Below are 15,549 nucleotides of genomic sequence, written 5' to 3' on the forward strand. Positions count from 1 at the left end.
ACAGTGAATTACTCACATAAGTTTATGTTAGAGAGAGGACAGCCAAGGAAAGGAGCTATTCTGGTCTTGTATGCACTTGTTTTCCTTAACCCTTTAACTGCTGAGTCATTTTCACCCATGTGTTAAGAAACTCGCACATATTATAGACTTTTCTTCTTTCTTTCTTTTTTTGGGAGAACCAGCAGATTCAAATGACACTATTACTTTATTTCTATATAATGATGTGAGAAATCTACAACAAAAAGTGTGAATTTATTTTCCAAGTTTAATAAACAAGGTTAAACAAAGTATGTGTTCCCCCCCCCAAAAAAAAGGGGTTACACTCATATAAATTGGGTATAGTTATGACCTGCACATAGGGGCTCCCATGAACCTCAATTCAAATACATGTATACTTATTCATGCTAGGTGATCACCTGGTTATAAAAATGTATATAAGAGCTGTATTTTAAAGAGAGGCTTCTGGGCTTTAAAACAAGACATATTGGCCTTTTTGACAGCCTGTTATAAGTGGTATAAGTGTAATGCAAGTTTAAAAGTGTTTATTTTTATTTTTTATAAAATTGTGCTTAAACTGTAAAACCTTCTTACAAACACTGTTTGACAGAGCAGGCAAATGCCCTTCAAATAGTGGGTCTTGAGAGTAACTAGGGTTTAACGGAATTTAAAGGGACACTAAAGTCAAAATTAAACTTCATGATTCAGATAGAGCATGCACTTCTTGGCAACTTTCCAAATGACTTCTGTTATCTAAATTGCTTCATTTTCTTGGTATCCTTTGTTGAAAAGTATACATCGTTAGGCTCAGGAGAGTCAAAGCACTAAAGGGAGCTAGCTGCTGTTTGGTGGTTGCACATATATGCCTAGAATTAAATTAAAACGTTTTTTAACATTGTATGCTCTATCTGAATCATGAAAAAATAGGGTTCCCTGTCTCTTTAAGATCTGTATGTCTGCATGGCAATTCTGGATTTCAGGGACTTGGATTGCACTGGAGATGCCAGATCACTAGACCACCATGGATGCAGAGGTGAGTGCAGGGGGGCAGCCAACACTGCTGCCCTAGAGTGTTAAAGTCATGTATGAGCCTATCAAGGTTTACTTTCAACAAAGGATACCAAGAGAAAAAAAGCAAATTTAATAGCTCAAGTATATTGGAAAGCTGCCTTTTTTTAGTTGTATGCTTTGCTTGCATCAAGAAATGTATTTTTGTTTTTAGTCTCCCTTTAATGTTGAGAGGCAGAAAACAGTAGGGGTGTTATGCTCAAACATCTCCTCTATAAACTATTTTAGATGACGTGCAAGAAATATGGATCTTACTGTAGCTCATAGTAACATTATGCACAGATCGAGGAAATGCTTAACACTTTAAGACACAACTAATAAAAAATATATCCTATATTTAGGAGAAGAGAGGCATTCATTTAACTGTAGTGAAAATATAAGAAAAATATGTAGGAGATAGAATAGAAATCTAGCTTTAATTTGACCTACAGTGATAAATTATATACATTCATATTTCTATTGCAGCAAATAACATCTCTAGTCTACACAATACAAAAATTACAAATTAAACTACTGTACATTGTAAACCACAGGTTCCGCAGTATGTCCCCTATAATAAATCTTTGAGGTTGTGTAAGTTATACTCATAAATCTTCCTTTAGTCGCTTTTCTTTATTAAGCCCTTCTTCGTCTTCATCCTGAGCCAGCCATGTATGATAGACTTTAACTGGATCAATATTCCAGTGCTTGTGAAATGATATTGGCACTTGGTGAGAAAGGTAATCTTTTGGATAATCATCTGGCCGTGCCTAGATTAAAAGAAAAAAGCAAAACAACATTTATTCAAAATTATATTGTCCCGTTGCTTAAAGGGACAGTCTATTTTAAAATTGTTATTGTTTAAAAAGATAGATAATCCCTGACTCAGCTGCCGGCCCACCAGGATTTTTCCCGGTATCCCGGCTGCCCAATCCGGCCCTGTATGCCTCTCTACTAGCTCATCCAGATCAACACTTTATTTGCTTAGTAAGTTCCTTTACTATTGACTTAGCTAGAGAAAAGGCTAGATTACAAGTAGAGCGCTAATTTATCGTGCACCTGCAAGCAAAATAACCAGTCATTACAAGTGGAGCTCGCGGTAGGAATTAGTGCTCAGAAAATGAACCAGAGATCAGATCTGCCCCCAAAATATAGGGTATTCATCTTTATTAAATAATAAATTCAATTAAAAATACATTTTTATTGTTTTAATAAAGTAACTGCATAAGGCAATTATAAGGGGCTGTAAATATATATATGTATATGCTTCTAAACATATATATTTAACTGTTAATATGTGTATATACACATATTAACACATAAATGTATATGTATTTATTCATATACATATATATTTAAAATTGCTGCCCATTGCTGCGCTACTTACCCCCTTCACTGCGCTTAGGTTCTATGCTGTGTATAACGACATCAGAACGAGGCTCCCATTGGAGCGTACACTGGTATTACTCAGTTGAGCGCAAATATCGATTTAGCGTAAGAGATATTTTGGCTCAACTCGTAATCTGGCCCTAAATATCTTAACCATCTACTCTTCCACAATCACACCCGTGCATGCCCAGCTACAATACATTGCTGCTTCTAAACTTACCTTAAAGGAACAGTCAACACAAAAATTGTTATTGTTTAAAAAGATAGATAACGCCTTTACTACCCATTCCCCAGCTTTGCACAACCAACATTGTTATATTAATACATTTCATAACATTTAAACCTCTACATTCATGCCTGTTTTAAGCCACTAAAGACAGCTTCTTATCACTTTTTTTTTACTAGATTTTCACAATAGGGGACTGCTAGTTCATGTGAGCCAAATAGATAACATTGTGCTCAGGCCAGTGGGTTGTGCACAACACAGCACTAAATGGCTTAAATGCAAGTCAATAGATAATAATATTAATATAACAATGTTTTCTGTGCAAAACTGGGGAATGGATAATAAAGGGATTATCAATCTTTCTAAATAATAAAATGTTTTGAGTTAACTGTCCCTTTAAGGAAGAATAAGTTCCCGCAGGAACAGAACTCTTTTTTCCTTCTTACTAAGTAGTTATTTTTTGTTTGTTTATATTCTCATTATGTATTTAACGTATCATTGTATTCTGCTGGGGAACATCATGCTTTATAAATAAATCGTACTAATAATACAAGATACTTACTCGTAATGCCAGACTTTTAATCTTCTACTACTTAAAACAATTGCAAGTTTATAAAATAAAAGGAAGTATTAAAATAAATTTATGAGCTGCATTAATAGCAACAAAACAAAGGTTTAGAACTATATTAATAATACTTAACCCCTTCTCATCCGGACTTATTTCTCTACATCGGAACAAAGTTCCGATGTCAACAAATAAGTATAAATTGAAATCACATGATCATGTGATTTCAACGATGGGTTTGTGTCAGGGAACAGTGTCTATGACGCTAGGCACCCCCTCCAGCCCCCGATCCCATTCAGGAAGCGCCTATAGATTCAGCACAGCCAAACGGCTAGGACGTTCTATGCCGTCCTAAGGGCACTCAAGCCCAGTGTAGTTCGGACGGCATAGAACATTCTAAGGGCGGGAACAGGTTAAACATATAATACATATTATTCAAAACCATAAAGAACATTTTCCATAATGGGGCTCACATTAGAGATCATGTATTGGATATCTTCAGAGTCTAGGTATTTTAGCTCAATACAAAACTGTCCAGTAAAACACATTCAATGTTATAATTAAGAAAATTATTTAGGCCTAGATTACGAGTGCAACACAAAATTTCGCTTCTGCTAGCACGATATTTGTGCTCCACTCAGTAATACTAGCACATGCAACTGTGCGCTGATATTACAATAAAGCACAATCGTGCTTCCATAGGCCCCAATGGGAGCCTCCTTCTGATGCAGTCATACACGGTACTACATATACATGTATATTTTGAGTAATAACACAGTCACCATAGACCGCAAGGTAAAGGCACTTTTCAGTGCCGTTTTTTTCTAACACCCCACAGCTGCTCAGTTTAATCCCTAAAAACTGCTTTGTGTGGTTATTTTTTGAAAAATTAAAGATGTTACAGGCAAATTTGCCAGTTTACGGGTGTAAAATAAATAAGTAATCCACTTGTAATCTAGCCCTAAATACATTAAAGTTATATCATTATCACGCTTGTGGCAAGTAACAAACACTTTTGGTTCACTAGCATATATATCTACCACACTGTATGCCATTAAAAAAACAACATTTATGCTTACCTGATAAATTTATTTATTTATAGACACAGTGAGTCCACTGCATCATCAATTACTGTTGGGAATATCACTCCTGGCCAGCAGGAGCTGTTAAGTATCAATTCCCTTCCCACAATCCCAAGGACAAGGAAAGAAAGGAAACCACACAAGGTGCAGAGGTGCCTGAGGTTTAGATAAAAACTTAAGGGTGAAATCAAGGGTGTGGCGGTGGACTCACAGTGTCTAGAAACAAATACATTTATCAGGTAAGCATAAATTTTGTTTTCTTTCTTAAGACACGGTGAGTCCACGGAATCATCAATTACTGTTGGCAATCAATACCCAAGCTAGAGGACACCGATGATTAGGGAGGGGCAAGACAGGTAACCTAAACAGAAGGCACCACCGCTTGCAAAACCAAGGCAGAAGTATCAAACTTATAAAACTCGGTTTTGAAGGCCCAAGAAGAAGAAACAGCCCTAGTAGAATTAGCTGTGATTCTCTCAGGAGGCTGCTGTCCAGCAGTCTCATATGCCAAACGAATAATACTTCTCAACCAAATAGAAAGAGAAGTGGCAGTAGCTTTCTGACCCTTGCGTTTCCCAGAGACTGTCGAAAATTTTTAGTCGCCTGCAAATAAAACTTAAGAGCACGCACAACATCAAGGTTGTGCAACAAATGTTCCTTATGAGAAGAAGGATTAGGACAGACAGAAGGAACAACAATTTCCTGATTAATGTTTCTATCCGAAACAACCTTAGGAAGAAAACCAAACTTGGTACGAAGAACTACCTTATCTGCATGAAACATGAGATAAGGAGAATCGCACTGCAAAGCAGAGAGTTCCGAAACTCTCTGCGCAGAAGAAATAGCAGTAAGAAACAAAACCTTCCAAGATAACAACTTAAAATCTATGGAATGCATTGGCTCAAATGGAGCCTGTTGCAAAACTCTAAGAACAAGGTTAAGACTCCAAGGTGGAGCAACAGATTTAAACACAGGCCTGATTCTGACCAAGGCCTGACAAAATGATTGTACATCTGGCACATCCGCCAGACGCTTGTGTAACAAAATAGAAAGCGCAAAAATCTGACCCTTCAGGGTACTGACAGACAAACCCTTCTCCAGACCTTCCTGGAGAAAGGAAAAAATTCTAGGGATCCTGACTACTCCAAGAGTATCCCTTAGACTCACACCAATAAAGATATTTATGCCATATCTTGTGGTAAATCTTTCTAGTGACAGGTTTATAAGCCTGAATCATGGTCTCAATGACCAGCTCAGAAAACCCACATTTAGCTAAAATCAAGCATTCAATCTCCAAGCAGTCAGCTTCAGAAAAATGAGATTTGGATGAAGGAACTGCCCCTGAATTAAAAGGTCCTTCCTCAGAGGTAGTCTCCAAGGAGGTAGAGATGACATTTCCACTAGATCTGCATACCAGATCCTGCAAGGCCACTACGGAGCTATTAGAATCACTGACGCTCTCTCCTGCTTGATCCGAGCAATGACTCGTGGAAGGAGAGCAAACGGAGGAAACAGATATGCCAACCTGAAGTTCCAAGGAACTGTCAGAGCATCTATCAGAAAGGCCTGAGGATCTCTCTACCTCGAACCGTAATTTGGAAGCTTGGTGTTCTGACGAGTCGTCATCAGATCCAATTCCGGTAACCCCCATTTGGTTGTTAACTTGGAGAACACTTCTGGATGAAGTTTCCACACCCCGGGATGAAAAGTCTGTCTGCTCAGGAAATCCACTTCCCAATTGTCCACCCCTGGGATGTAGATGGCAGACAAGCAGCAATTTGCGCCACCTCCTTCATGGCTAAGGAACTCTGAGTTCCCCCCTAGTGGTTGATGTAAGCTACTGAGGTTACGTTGTCCGACTAGAACCTGATAAACTGGGCTAAAGCCAGTTGAGGCCAAGCCATCAAGGCACTGAAGATCGCTTTCAGCTCCAAAATGTTTATGGGGAGAGCAGATTCCTCCTGTGACCAAAAGTCCTGCGCCTTCAACGAGTCCCAGACTGCTCCCCAGCCCTTTAGGCTGGCGCCTGTGGTCACAATAACTCATGAGGGTCTCCGAAAGCATTTCCCCTAGGCCAGATGTTCCTGAGACAGCCACCATGGTAGAGAGTCTCTTGTTGATTGATCCAGAACTATTTTCTGAGACAGGTCTGCATAATCCCTGTTCCATTGACTGAGCATACATAACTGAAGCATTCTCAAATGGAATTTAGCAAAGGGGACTATGTCCATGGAAGCTACCATCAGACCAATTACCTCTATACATTGGGCCACTGATGGCTGTACGGCCAATTGTAGTGCTAGGCAAAAGGAAAGAATCTTGTCTCTTCTGACCTTCGTCAGAAATATTTTCATTGATAGGGAGTCTATAATGGTTCCTAAGAAGACCACCCTTGCAGCCGGAATAAGGGAACTTTTTTCCAAATTCACCTTCCATCCGTGGGCACGAAGAAAAGACATCCGTGGGCACGAAGAAAAGACAACAAGATCTCTGTGTGAGATTTTGCTAGATGAAAAGATGGCGCCTGAACTAGAATGTCGTCCAGATAAGGTTCCCCTGCAATTCCCCTGGACCGGATTTACTGCCAACAGAGCTCCCAGGACCTTTGAGAAAATTCTGGGAGCTGTAGAATTGGAAGTGTTTGTCCAGATAGGCAAATCTCAGAAATTTGTGATGATCCTTGTGAATAGGGACATGTAGGTATGCATCATTCAGGTCTATGGTCGTTATGAATTGACCCTCTTGAACCAGAGGAAGAATGGAGTGGATAGTCTCCATCTTGAAGGATGGTACTCTGAGAAATTTGTTGAGGAACTTTAGATCTAGAATGGGCCTCAATGTTTCCTATTTTTTTGTGCACCACAAACAGGTTGGAGAAGAATCTGAGACCCTGTTCCTGTATTGGGACTGGAACAATCACTCCCAGGAGGGAAAGATCCTGTACACATTTCAAGAACGCCTCTCTTTTTATCTGGTCTACAGATAATCTGGAGAGGTGGAATCTGCCGCTGGGAGGAAAGGTCTTTAATTCTAACCTGTAACCCTGGGATACTATGTCCACGGACCACGTGTCCGGGACATCTCGTTCCCAAGCTTGAGAAAACTGAGAGTCTGCCCCTCACTTGATCCGATCCCGGATCGGGGCCGACCCTTCATGCTGACTTAGATTCAGCTGCAGGTTTTTTAGATTGCTTCCCCATGTTCCAAGATTGATTGGGCTTCCAAGATGGCTTGGACTGATCGCGCTTGGTAGAGGAGGGGGAACTCTAACCTCTGAAGTTACGAAAGGAACGAAAATTACTCTGGCGTCCTTTTCGATTTGTTCTTCTTATTTTGAGGCAGAAAAGATCCTTTATCTACCGTGATATCGGAAATAATTTCTGCCAAACCCGGCCCAAACAAGGTCTTATCCTTGTAAGGAATCGCCAAATGCTTAGATTTAGAAGAAACATCCACTGACCAAGATTTCAGCCATAATGCTATACGTGCCAAAATTGTGAAACCAGAAATTTTGGCCCCAAGCTTAAGGCTAACTTAAGAGCCTTTATCCTATCCTGTATGTCCTCCAAATGAGTCTTTGCTTGGAGGGACTCAGACAAGGCGTTGAACCAATAAGCTGCCACACTTGTTACTGTAGCAATACACACTGCTGGTTGCCATTGTAATCCCTAATGAATACACATTTTCTTTAAGAAGGCCTCTCGCCTCTTCTTATCCATAGGGTCCTTGAAAGAGCAACTATCCTCGATAGGAATAGTAGTTCTCTTGGTCGGTGTAGAAATCGCCCCTTCCACCTTGGGGACCATTTGCCATGACTTCTTAATGGAGTCAGCCTACCGGGAACATCTTCCTAAAAACAGGAGAGGGAGAAAAAGGAATTCCAGGTCTCTCCCATTCCCAGGCGATAATTTCTATGGCACGGTCTAGCACTGGAGACACCTCCCCAGGGGAGGAAACCTCAAAGTATCTATTTAACTTGCTAGATTTTGTAGGGTTGACAATGACATGAGTATCAGAGTCGTCCAAGGTAGCCAAAACCTCCTTTAAAAAAAAACGTGAAGGTCTTCAAGCTTTAATCTGAAGGAAACCACTTCAGCATCAGAAGAAGGAATTATACTATTTGAATCTGAGATTTCACCCTCAGTGGCTACCGAAGTATCCTCCTCTTCCGACTTATGAGAAAGAGCAACTTGGTTAGCCTGGATTGGATCAGAAACCTTACAATCTGTAACTCTAATTTTCCTCTTGCGTTTCCCCTGAAGCATGGGGATGGCAGCCAGCACCTCAGATACTGCCGAGGATACCTGGGCAGCAATTTCTGTCTGCAAATATACTCCTCCTGGAGATTGAGAGGAACCGCAGGGCACTGCCTGTGATGCAGATAAAGTTTGGGACGTTTGAGAGGAAGGTTGTGACATTACTAGACCAACCTCATCCTGAGAGAATGGTGACTCAGAAAAAAGTCTCTTTGTACATCAGAGTTCTCTCAATACAAGAGGAACAAAAGGGCAAATGAGGTCCCACTTGGTTATCAAATGTTGCAAGAAACAACACAAGTAGACTAAAAAAAAATAATTTTAAATATTTTAAATTTGGGTGCTGTCTCTTTAAGGCAGTACTTCCCAATGATAAAAGCTCCTCTAGACTCTTATAGTAGAACAAAGGATTCAAAATAAATTTCCAAAAATTGTATTCACAAAGACTTATGGCCCCCTCTACACCTCAGCTATACCTGAGGCGCCTACCTGCCCCCTCTGTGCTGCGGAGTTGCTTGCAACACTGATTAGGGAGATTGCAACCGCTCCGAACCTCTAGGACTGTGCACCACTGACACATGCGGATCAAACAAGAATCTGGAAGAATTGCGCCACGGAAAACTTAAATTATGCTTACCTGATAATTTTCTTTTCTTCAGATGGAAAGAGTCCACAGCTGCATTAATTACTTTTGGGAATTAAGAACCTGGCCACCAGGAGGAGGCAAAGACACCCCAACCAAAGTTCCCACTTCCCTCATCCCCCAGTCATTCTGCCGAGGAACAAGGAACCGTAGAAGAAATATCAGGGTGAAAAGGTGCCAGAAGAATAAAGAATAAGAAGCCCCACATAAAAGACAGGTGGGGAGCTGTGGACTATTTCCATCTGAAGAAAATAAAATGATCAGGTAAGCATAATTTAAGTTTTTCTTCATAAATGGAAAGAGTCCACAGCTGTATTCATTACTTTTAGGAAAACCATACCCAAGCTATAGAGGACACTGAATGCCAAAAAGGGAGGGTACAATAGGCGGCCTATTCTGAGGTCACCAAGCCAGAAAAACACAACCCATCCCAACCCCGCTTCGTCAGAGCCGGGCAGAAAAATTAGAGTGAAAAAGGACCCCAAGGACACAGACTCACAGACAGTTTGAAAGCCCAACCAGAGATCTCAAGCAGATTCAATGAACCAACACTCCTCCAAAAGGACCGTTGCCCCGTAGGCAGTCCCACACTCCTTGTACTAGTACAAATCCCCAAAATGAAGAGGCTAAGGGGAGCCAACAGGATACCCAAAAGGTATAAATATCCTCTAAAGGAACAATCTCCTGTAAACAAAGAAGAGAGACCAATACCCCGGAACCCCAAAGGATCCTGAGAACGAAAGTAAATGACGCCCAGCCCGGGAAGAACCACAGGGAAATACTAGGCAACAGCAAGGAGAGGAAACATCTCCCAAAAATCATACAGAAGCATCGAAAAGGACAGCTAAAAACCGAGTCCTCAACATCGGAACTCAGAAAAAGAGTCCACTGGCCCCCAAAGACCTGCGTATGAACAACAGATCTCAGATCGTACCCCCAGCCGGACCAACCCAAGCAACGGCAGATATGAAGTAGGGGAACAAGGTAACCCAAGACCGACCCTCAAAAGGCGTAAGAGTAGACACAGCTACTTCAATCTAGAGACACCCAAGAAGGCACGAGATCCAAAGAAAACTCGTGAGCCAACCAACTAAAGTCTTAACGTAGGGCCAATAGCCCAGTTAGGAAAGACAACTGAAGAATTCGACCAATGTCCGAACCGAAGACAAACATCCGGTTCAACCTCCCACACACCGGAGAGCTCCCACACAAAGCAACTACGCCTCCAAAGAAAGGAGAGAAAGAGAGCCCCCAGAAATGAGAGCATCGAGAGACACCTGCCCAAGGAACAGGAATTTCAAGGAAGAAACCGGGAGAATACAATGTCGCTCCAACTGCAACCGTCCCCCCTGTTAGGCAGGAACTGACACCCACAAGAGGCGGCTGACCCCAGGGAACCAGATCTACCACACCAGACAAGCCCCATGAACCCCGGCTCTTAGAAAAGCTGCCAAAAAGAAACAGCCCGAACAAGGACGAAGTCTGAGTAACCTGGAACACTGGAAGTCCCAGGCCAGTCCTAGGATCTTACATCCGTTAACTTCCCACAACGGGATCCAAAGGAAGAAGAACAACTCCTCGACAACCGAAAGAATCAGGATAAGCAACCAGGGTCCCACAGAAGTTTAAACTAAACGATATTCCAGGAACAGGAATCCCTCATCTGTGAATCCGACAGACCCCCTAGGGAACATCCGGACGAAGATGGATAACAAGAGCAAGAAGCTCTGCAAGTCCCAATCCAAAGGGAAGAGCTCCCCCCTCACAGAGGACCAATGCTTTAAAAGTAGCAAAGGACTCCCAAGGATGTATAAAGACGCCAGAGTAAACAGGCGACCAAGCAACATGAACACGAATGTGCTTAAACAGTGCGGCTAATCCCTTTTCAGGAATCAAGCGCCACTTTGTAAAACTACCCAAAGGAAGGAAGGCTGAGCACACCTCACGTGGATCGAAACTGTAACCCGTCGGGTTACCACAATGTAGAGCACCTTCAGAGTATAGCATTCTGATCTAGCCTTCCAGCTAGTAAGGAACCCCAGAAACAAGGGGACAGTGAGGACAAGCTACCCACAGAACAACTGCAGGATTCCACTCAGGGAGAAACCAGAGGGCAGAAACACATGGTTGCGGGTGCCCCTTGAGTAGCAATCTCTAAACCACATGAGAAAGGTCATTAGGACCTCTAGAACCTAGACAGAAAATAGAACATTTCCAAAACCAGGAAGAACCCCGAAACAAAGTCGCAAGACTACTGTCAGATGTTCTTAGGAGGAACAAAACAACTCCCAAAGAGAATCCAGATCCCCGAAGGAGACCCATCCCCAAGGAGAAACAGATATAGTCCAAAAAAGGTTGCAAAAACAGAGACCCCCTAAAGGAACAAGTCCTAGAAGGATAGATCTCAAAGCCTCCAAAAGGCAGAAACCACCCTAACTGGCGGACAAAAAAGCGCTAGGACCTCTATTCTTCGCACCACGTGGAAGAAATACTCCAGCTCCCAAAAAGCGGGAACAACGGAGAGTGACGCAGCAATTTTGCTGACCCAGTCACCCGAGTGATGGCTATAAAAGACAGAAATACTCCCAAGAACCACTCGGACCCAAGAGTCCTGGTAAATGCTTAACTAGAAGCAAAATAACACAAACAGTATTATGAGAAATCAGTGCCCCCACCAGACCAGCTAGGCCGATAGACGCCACATTTCTAAAAAAGTCGCGTGACAGAAGAACTGAATCCAAGCAGGGCCAGGAAGAAAATAAACAGCAAACATGGAACTAACGTGTTCCTAACAACTTCCTTAGAAGCAAAACAACAAGCATTGATCCTGGAAAAAAGTTCCCACAGGAACTATTATAAGGAAAACAAAAATCATCCTACCGGATAAAAATAAAACAACAGGCAACCCGAAGGTTAATGCCCAAAAAATGAACAGAAAGCCCGCAGGACCAGCCTAATGGAAAACCTGTTCTTTAACAAACTGGGAAGGATCTCGATAACAAGACTTAGATGAGATTACGCCTTCCCCCAATGTCTAACAAGGTTGTGTCATTCGAAGAAAGAGCTACTGAGTCCCATAGCCAAAAAGGATAGGGTCCCCCAGCAACTCGAAAACGTGTCTGAGTAAGACACTAGTGGAAGGCGAGCCTGCCTATAACGAAAAACACAGCACTCTGGAAAAGTTACTATCGCAGGGAGCTGCATATGTCCTCCCAAGGCTGAGAGACCCGGGGCAATCGGGCATGAGCACAATCGCGAACAAACATCCGGACCATCCGAGACAGCACCAAAAGTACTTTAAAAAGAAAAACTTCTGACACTTCTCTGCCAACCTCCTGGGACAAAAGGCAAATAATGACTGGGGGATGAGGGAAGTGGGATGAGTATTTAAGCCTTTGGCTGGGGTGTCATTGCCTCCTCCTGGTGGACAGGTTCTTAATTCCCAAAAGTAATGACTGCAGCTGTGGACTCTTTCCATTTATGAAGAAAATCCCCTCACAGTGAAAGTGTGCAGCCCACATTCAGTGCCAAAGTTCTTCCCCAGAAGAAACCAAAAATGGCACTTACCTGCATTTTTCACTGTCCAATAGGAGGACATCTACCCTGGTATGAGAGGACGCCACTCCTCACAGAGACCTGTGGAATTAAGAAAAGGACAGAGTAAGCCTACTCTGGCTTTCTATAGCAGGGCAGCAATTTGTCAGGAAAGCGCAGTGAGGCCCACCTCACAAGTTCCTAACTGCTTGAAAGCTACCACAGCCCTACTGAAGAGACTAATGTGGTGCACAGCTATACCCAATTGTCAGGAAAGATCAGAGCAAACCTCTCAGGCTTTCAAAAAAACAAAATCTTGATAGAAGAAATTCTTTTACAGGCACCTAAACTTCACCTCCTCCTTGCACTGAAGGCAAAGAGAATGACTGCGGATTGTGGGAAGGGAAGTGATATTTAACAACTTAACAGGAGTGATATTCCCAACAGTAATTGATGATTCTGTAGATTCACCAAGTCTTAAGAAAGAAACTAAAGATTATTATTATTTTTTATTTCTAACAGAAAACAAGGGGTTTAAGGTCTAGAAAAGCATATGTATTTTAAAGGGAAAGTCTAGTCAAAATTAAACTTTCAAGATTCAGATAGGGCATGCAATTTTAAACAACTTTCCAATTCACTTTTATCATCAAATTTGCTTTGTCCTTAGTATTCATAGTCTAAAGCTAAACCTAGGTAGGCTCATATGCTAATTTCTAAGCCCTTGAAGGCCTACTTTTATTTCAATGCATTTGACAGTTTTTCACAGCTAGAGGGTGTTAGTTTATGTGTGGCCTATAGATAACATTGTGCTCATGCCCATGGAGTTAATTATGAGTCAGCACTGATTGCCTAAAATGCAAGTCTGTCAAAAGAACTGAAATAAGGGGACAGTCTGCAGAGCCTTAGATACAAGGTAAAAAGTGTATTAATATAACAGTGTTGGTTATGCAAATCTAGGGAATGGGTATAATAAAGGGATTATCTATAATTTAAAAAATAAAAATTCTGGAGTAGAATGTCACTTTAAGACCTCTCATTTTTTTTAATCTATGGTACTTTCTATACAATTAATTAATATACTTTGCTAGTAGTAGGATTTATCAAGCACTACCTCAACCCAACTCAAGGATGGATACTTTCTGCATATAACCATAGAGGTTGGCTGGGTGGTATAATGAGATGAGTCAGATAGCACCCCTTGTAGGAAATAGATAGGATTATAAAATGTGAAATATCAAAAGATGCTATTGAACAATATATAAAATAAAACATAGTGACTGATAATCTAAAGCTCTCACTATGGCGAAATTATCTAAGAATTCTTGTCAGTACTGTGAGAGCCCTCAAATAAGTATAGTAAAGCTGAGGCCTATTTTGGAGTTTAACAGGGCCGGCGTTTTGTAATAGGCAGCTTAGGCTACCGCCTTAGGGCGCATTAGCAGGGGGGTGCTCAAGAGCAGCAGTGCATTTGCTGATTAATTTGCTGCTCAAAAAAAAATAAAACATTTTAAGTATTTTTTTTTTTTTTACCACCCCACATTCCGCCCCCCCCAGCCCCCCCCCCTGCCGACCGCAACATGAATGATTATGATTATAACATGTGTTGTGAATAATTTGAACAACTTCATCTTCAAGATTCACTGACACTGATCGATCGTTATAACAGGAAGTTGCCTATGCCTAAGTTCAGGCGCCAGTTGCTAAGTTGCGGCGCAGCACACACAGCCTCTCTGAGTGGCTGACTGAAGTCTGACTGACAGGCTGCCCGTCCAACCACCTGGTGACATCACGTCACTCGACTGAGTGAGAGAGGGAACGTGACACAGGCAGCCTGAGTCAGCCACGTGAGGAGAGAGCCCGCTCGTGCTGCGCAGTTCACATCACCTGAGAAGAAGACCAGTCACCTCACCAGCCCAGCACAGCAGGCAGAGGGACTGGGAGCGCCGAGCGGACAACAACTTGAGAGTGAGAGTGAGACAAGTCGACACTCAACACAGTGACAGAAGACGTTCAAGTTACGGTAGGAGGATTTAGCCTATTTAGGAGGAGAATGGAGATATTTATATTTATATAATTTATATAAGAAGCCAGTCCATAAGCATATAAGCCTTACATTCAGTTCAGGATTGGATCATTTGGAATTAGGTTAGGTCGGTGGAGGATTATGAAAAAATAATAATAATCAATCATAATGGATATGGATGATGCATCATGTCATGCTGGCTGAGCCTGCTGGGGTCTGGGATGATGGATGGTCTGGATGGGGTTAGTAGTGTGAGTCGTGAGACAGACAGTGTGATCATGACATGTTGTGTTGTTATTATGTATGTTAATTAAATTGTATAAAAAAATAAATATAAGATATGATGATGGTGGGGGACCGCCGGGGGGTGGGGGGTGCAGGCCCAGTCTACTAGTCTAGTGGTAACAGTCAGTCTGACTAAGACAGAGTGCAGCAGCAGGCAGCAGTACAGGACAGGACAGAGTCACAGTCAGAGAGTTAATTAAATTGTAAAATATATAAATATATCATATGATGATGGTGGGGGACCGGGGGTCCAGGCCCAGCCGCCCAGTCTACTAGTAGTAACAGTCAGTCTGACTAAGACAGAGTGCAGCAGCAGCAGCACTGGACAGGACAGAGTCACAGAGAGTTAATTAAATTGTATAAAATAAATATCATATGATGATGGTGGGGGACGGGGGGGGTGCAGGCCCAGTCTACTACTAGTAGTAACAGTCAGTCTGACTAAGACAGAGTGCAGCAGCAGCAGCAGCACAGGACAGGACAGAGTCACAGAGAGTTAATT

At 42.0% G+C, this 15,549-nt stretch overlaps 1 protein-coding gene across 1 annotated transcript in view; it reads right to left on the reverse strand.

Moving 5' to 3' along the window:
- Positions 1-233: 233 nt before the first annotated feature.
- The window catches only part of B3GLCT (beta 3-glucosyltransferase), a 1,048,073-nt gene continuing 1,032,757 nt past the window's right edge, over positions 234-15,549 (reverse strand). Inside the window, exon 15 of the mRNA XM_053708467.1 lies at positions 234-1,814. Coding sequence (XP_053564442.1) covers positions 1,650-1,814 — 165 coding nt within the window. The 3' untranslated portion in view covers positions 234-1,649. The remainder of the gene's footprint in view (positions 1,815-15,549) is intronic.

Source organism: Bombina bombina, chromosome 3 (genome assembly GCF_027579735.1).
Source record: "Bombina bombina isolate aBomBom1 chromosome 3, aBomBom1.pri, whole genome shotgun sequence".
NCBI lineage: Eukaryota > Metazoa > Chordata > Amphibia > Anura > Bombinatoridae > Bombina > Bombina bombina.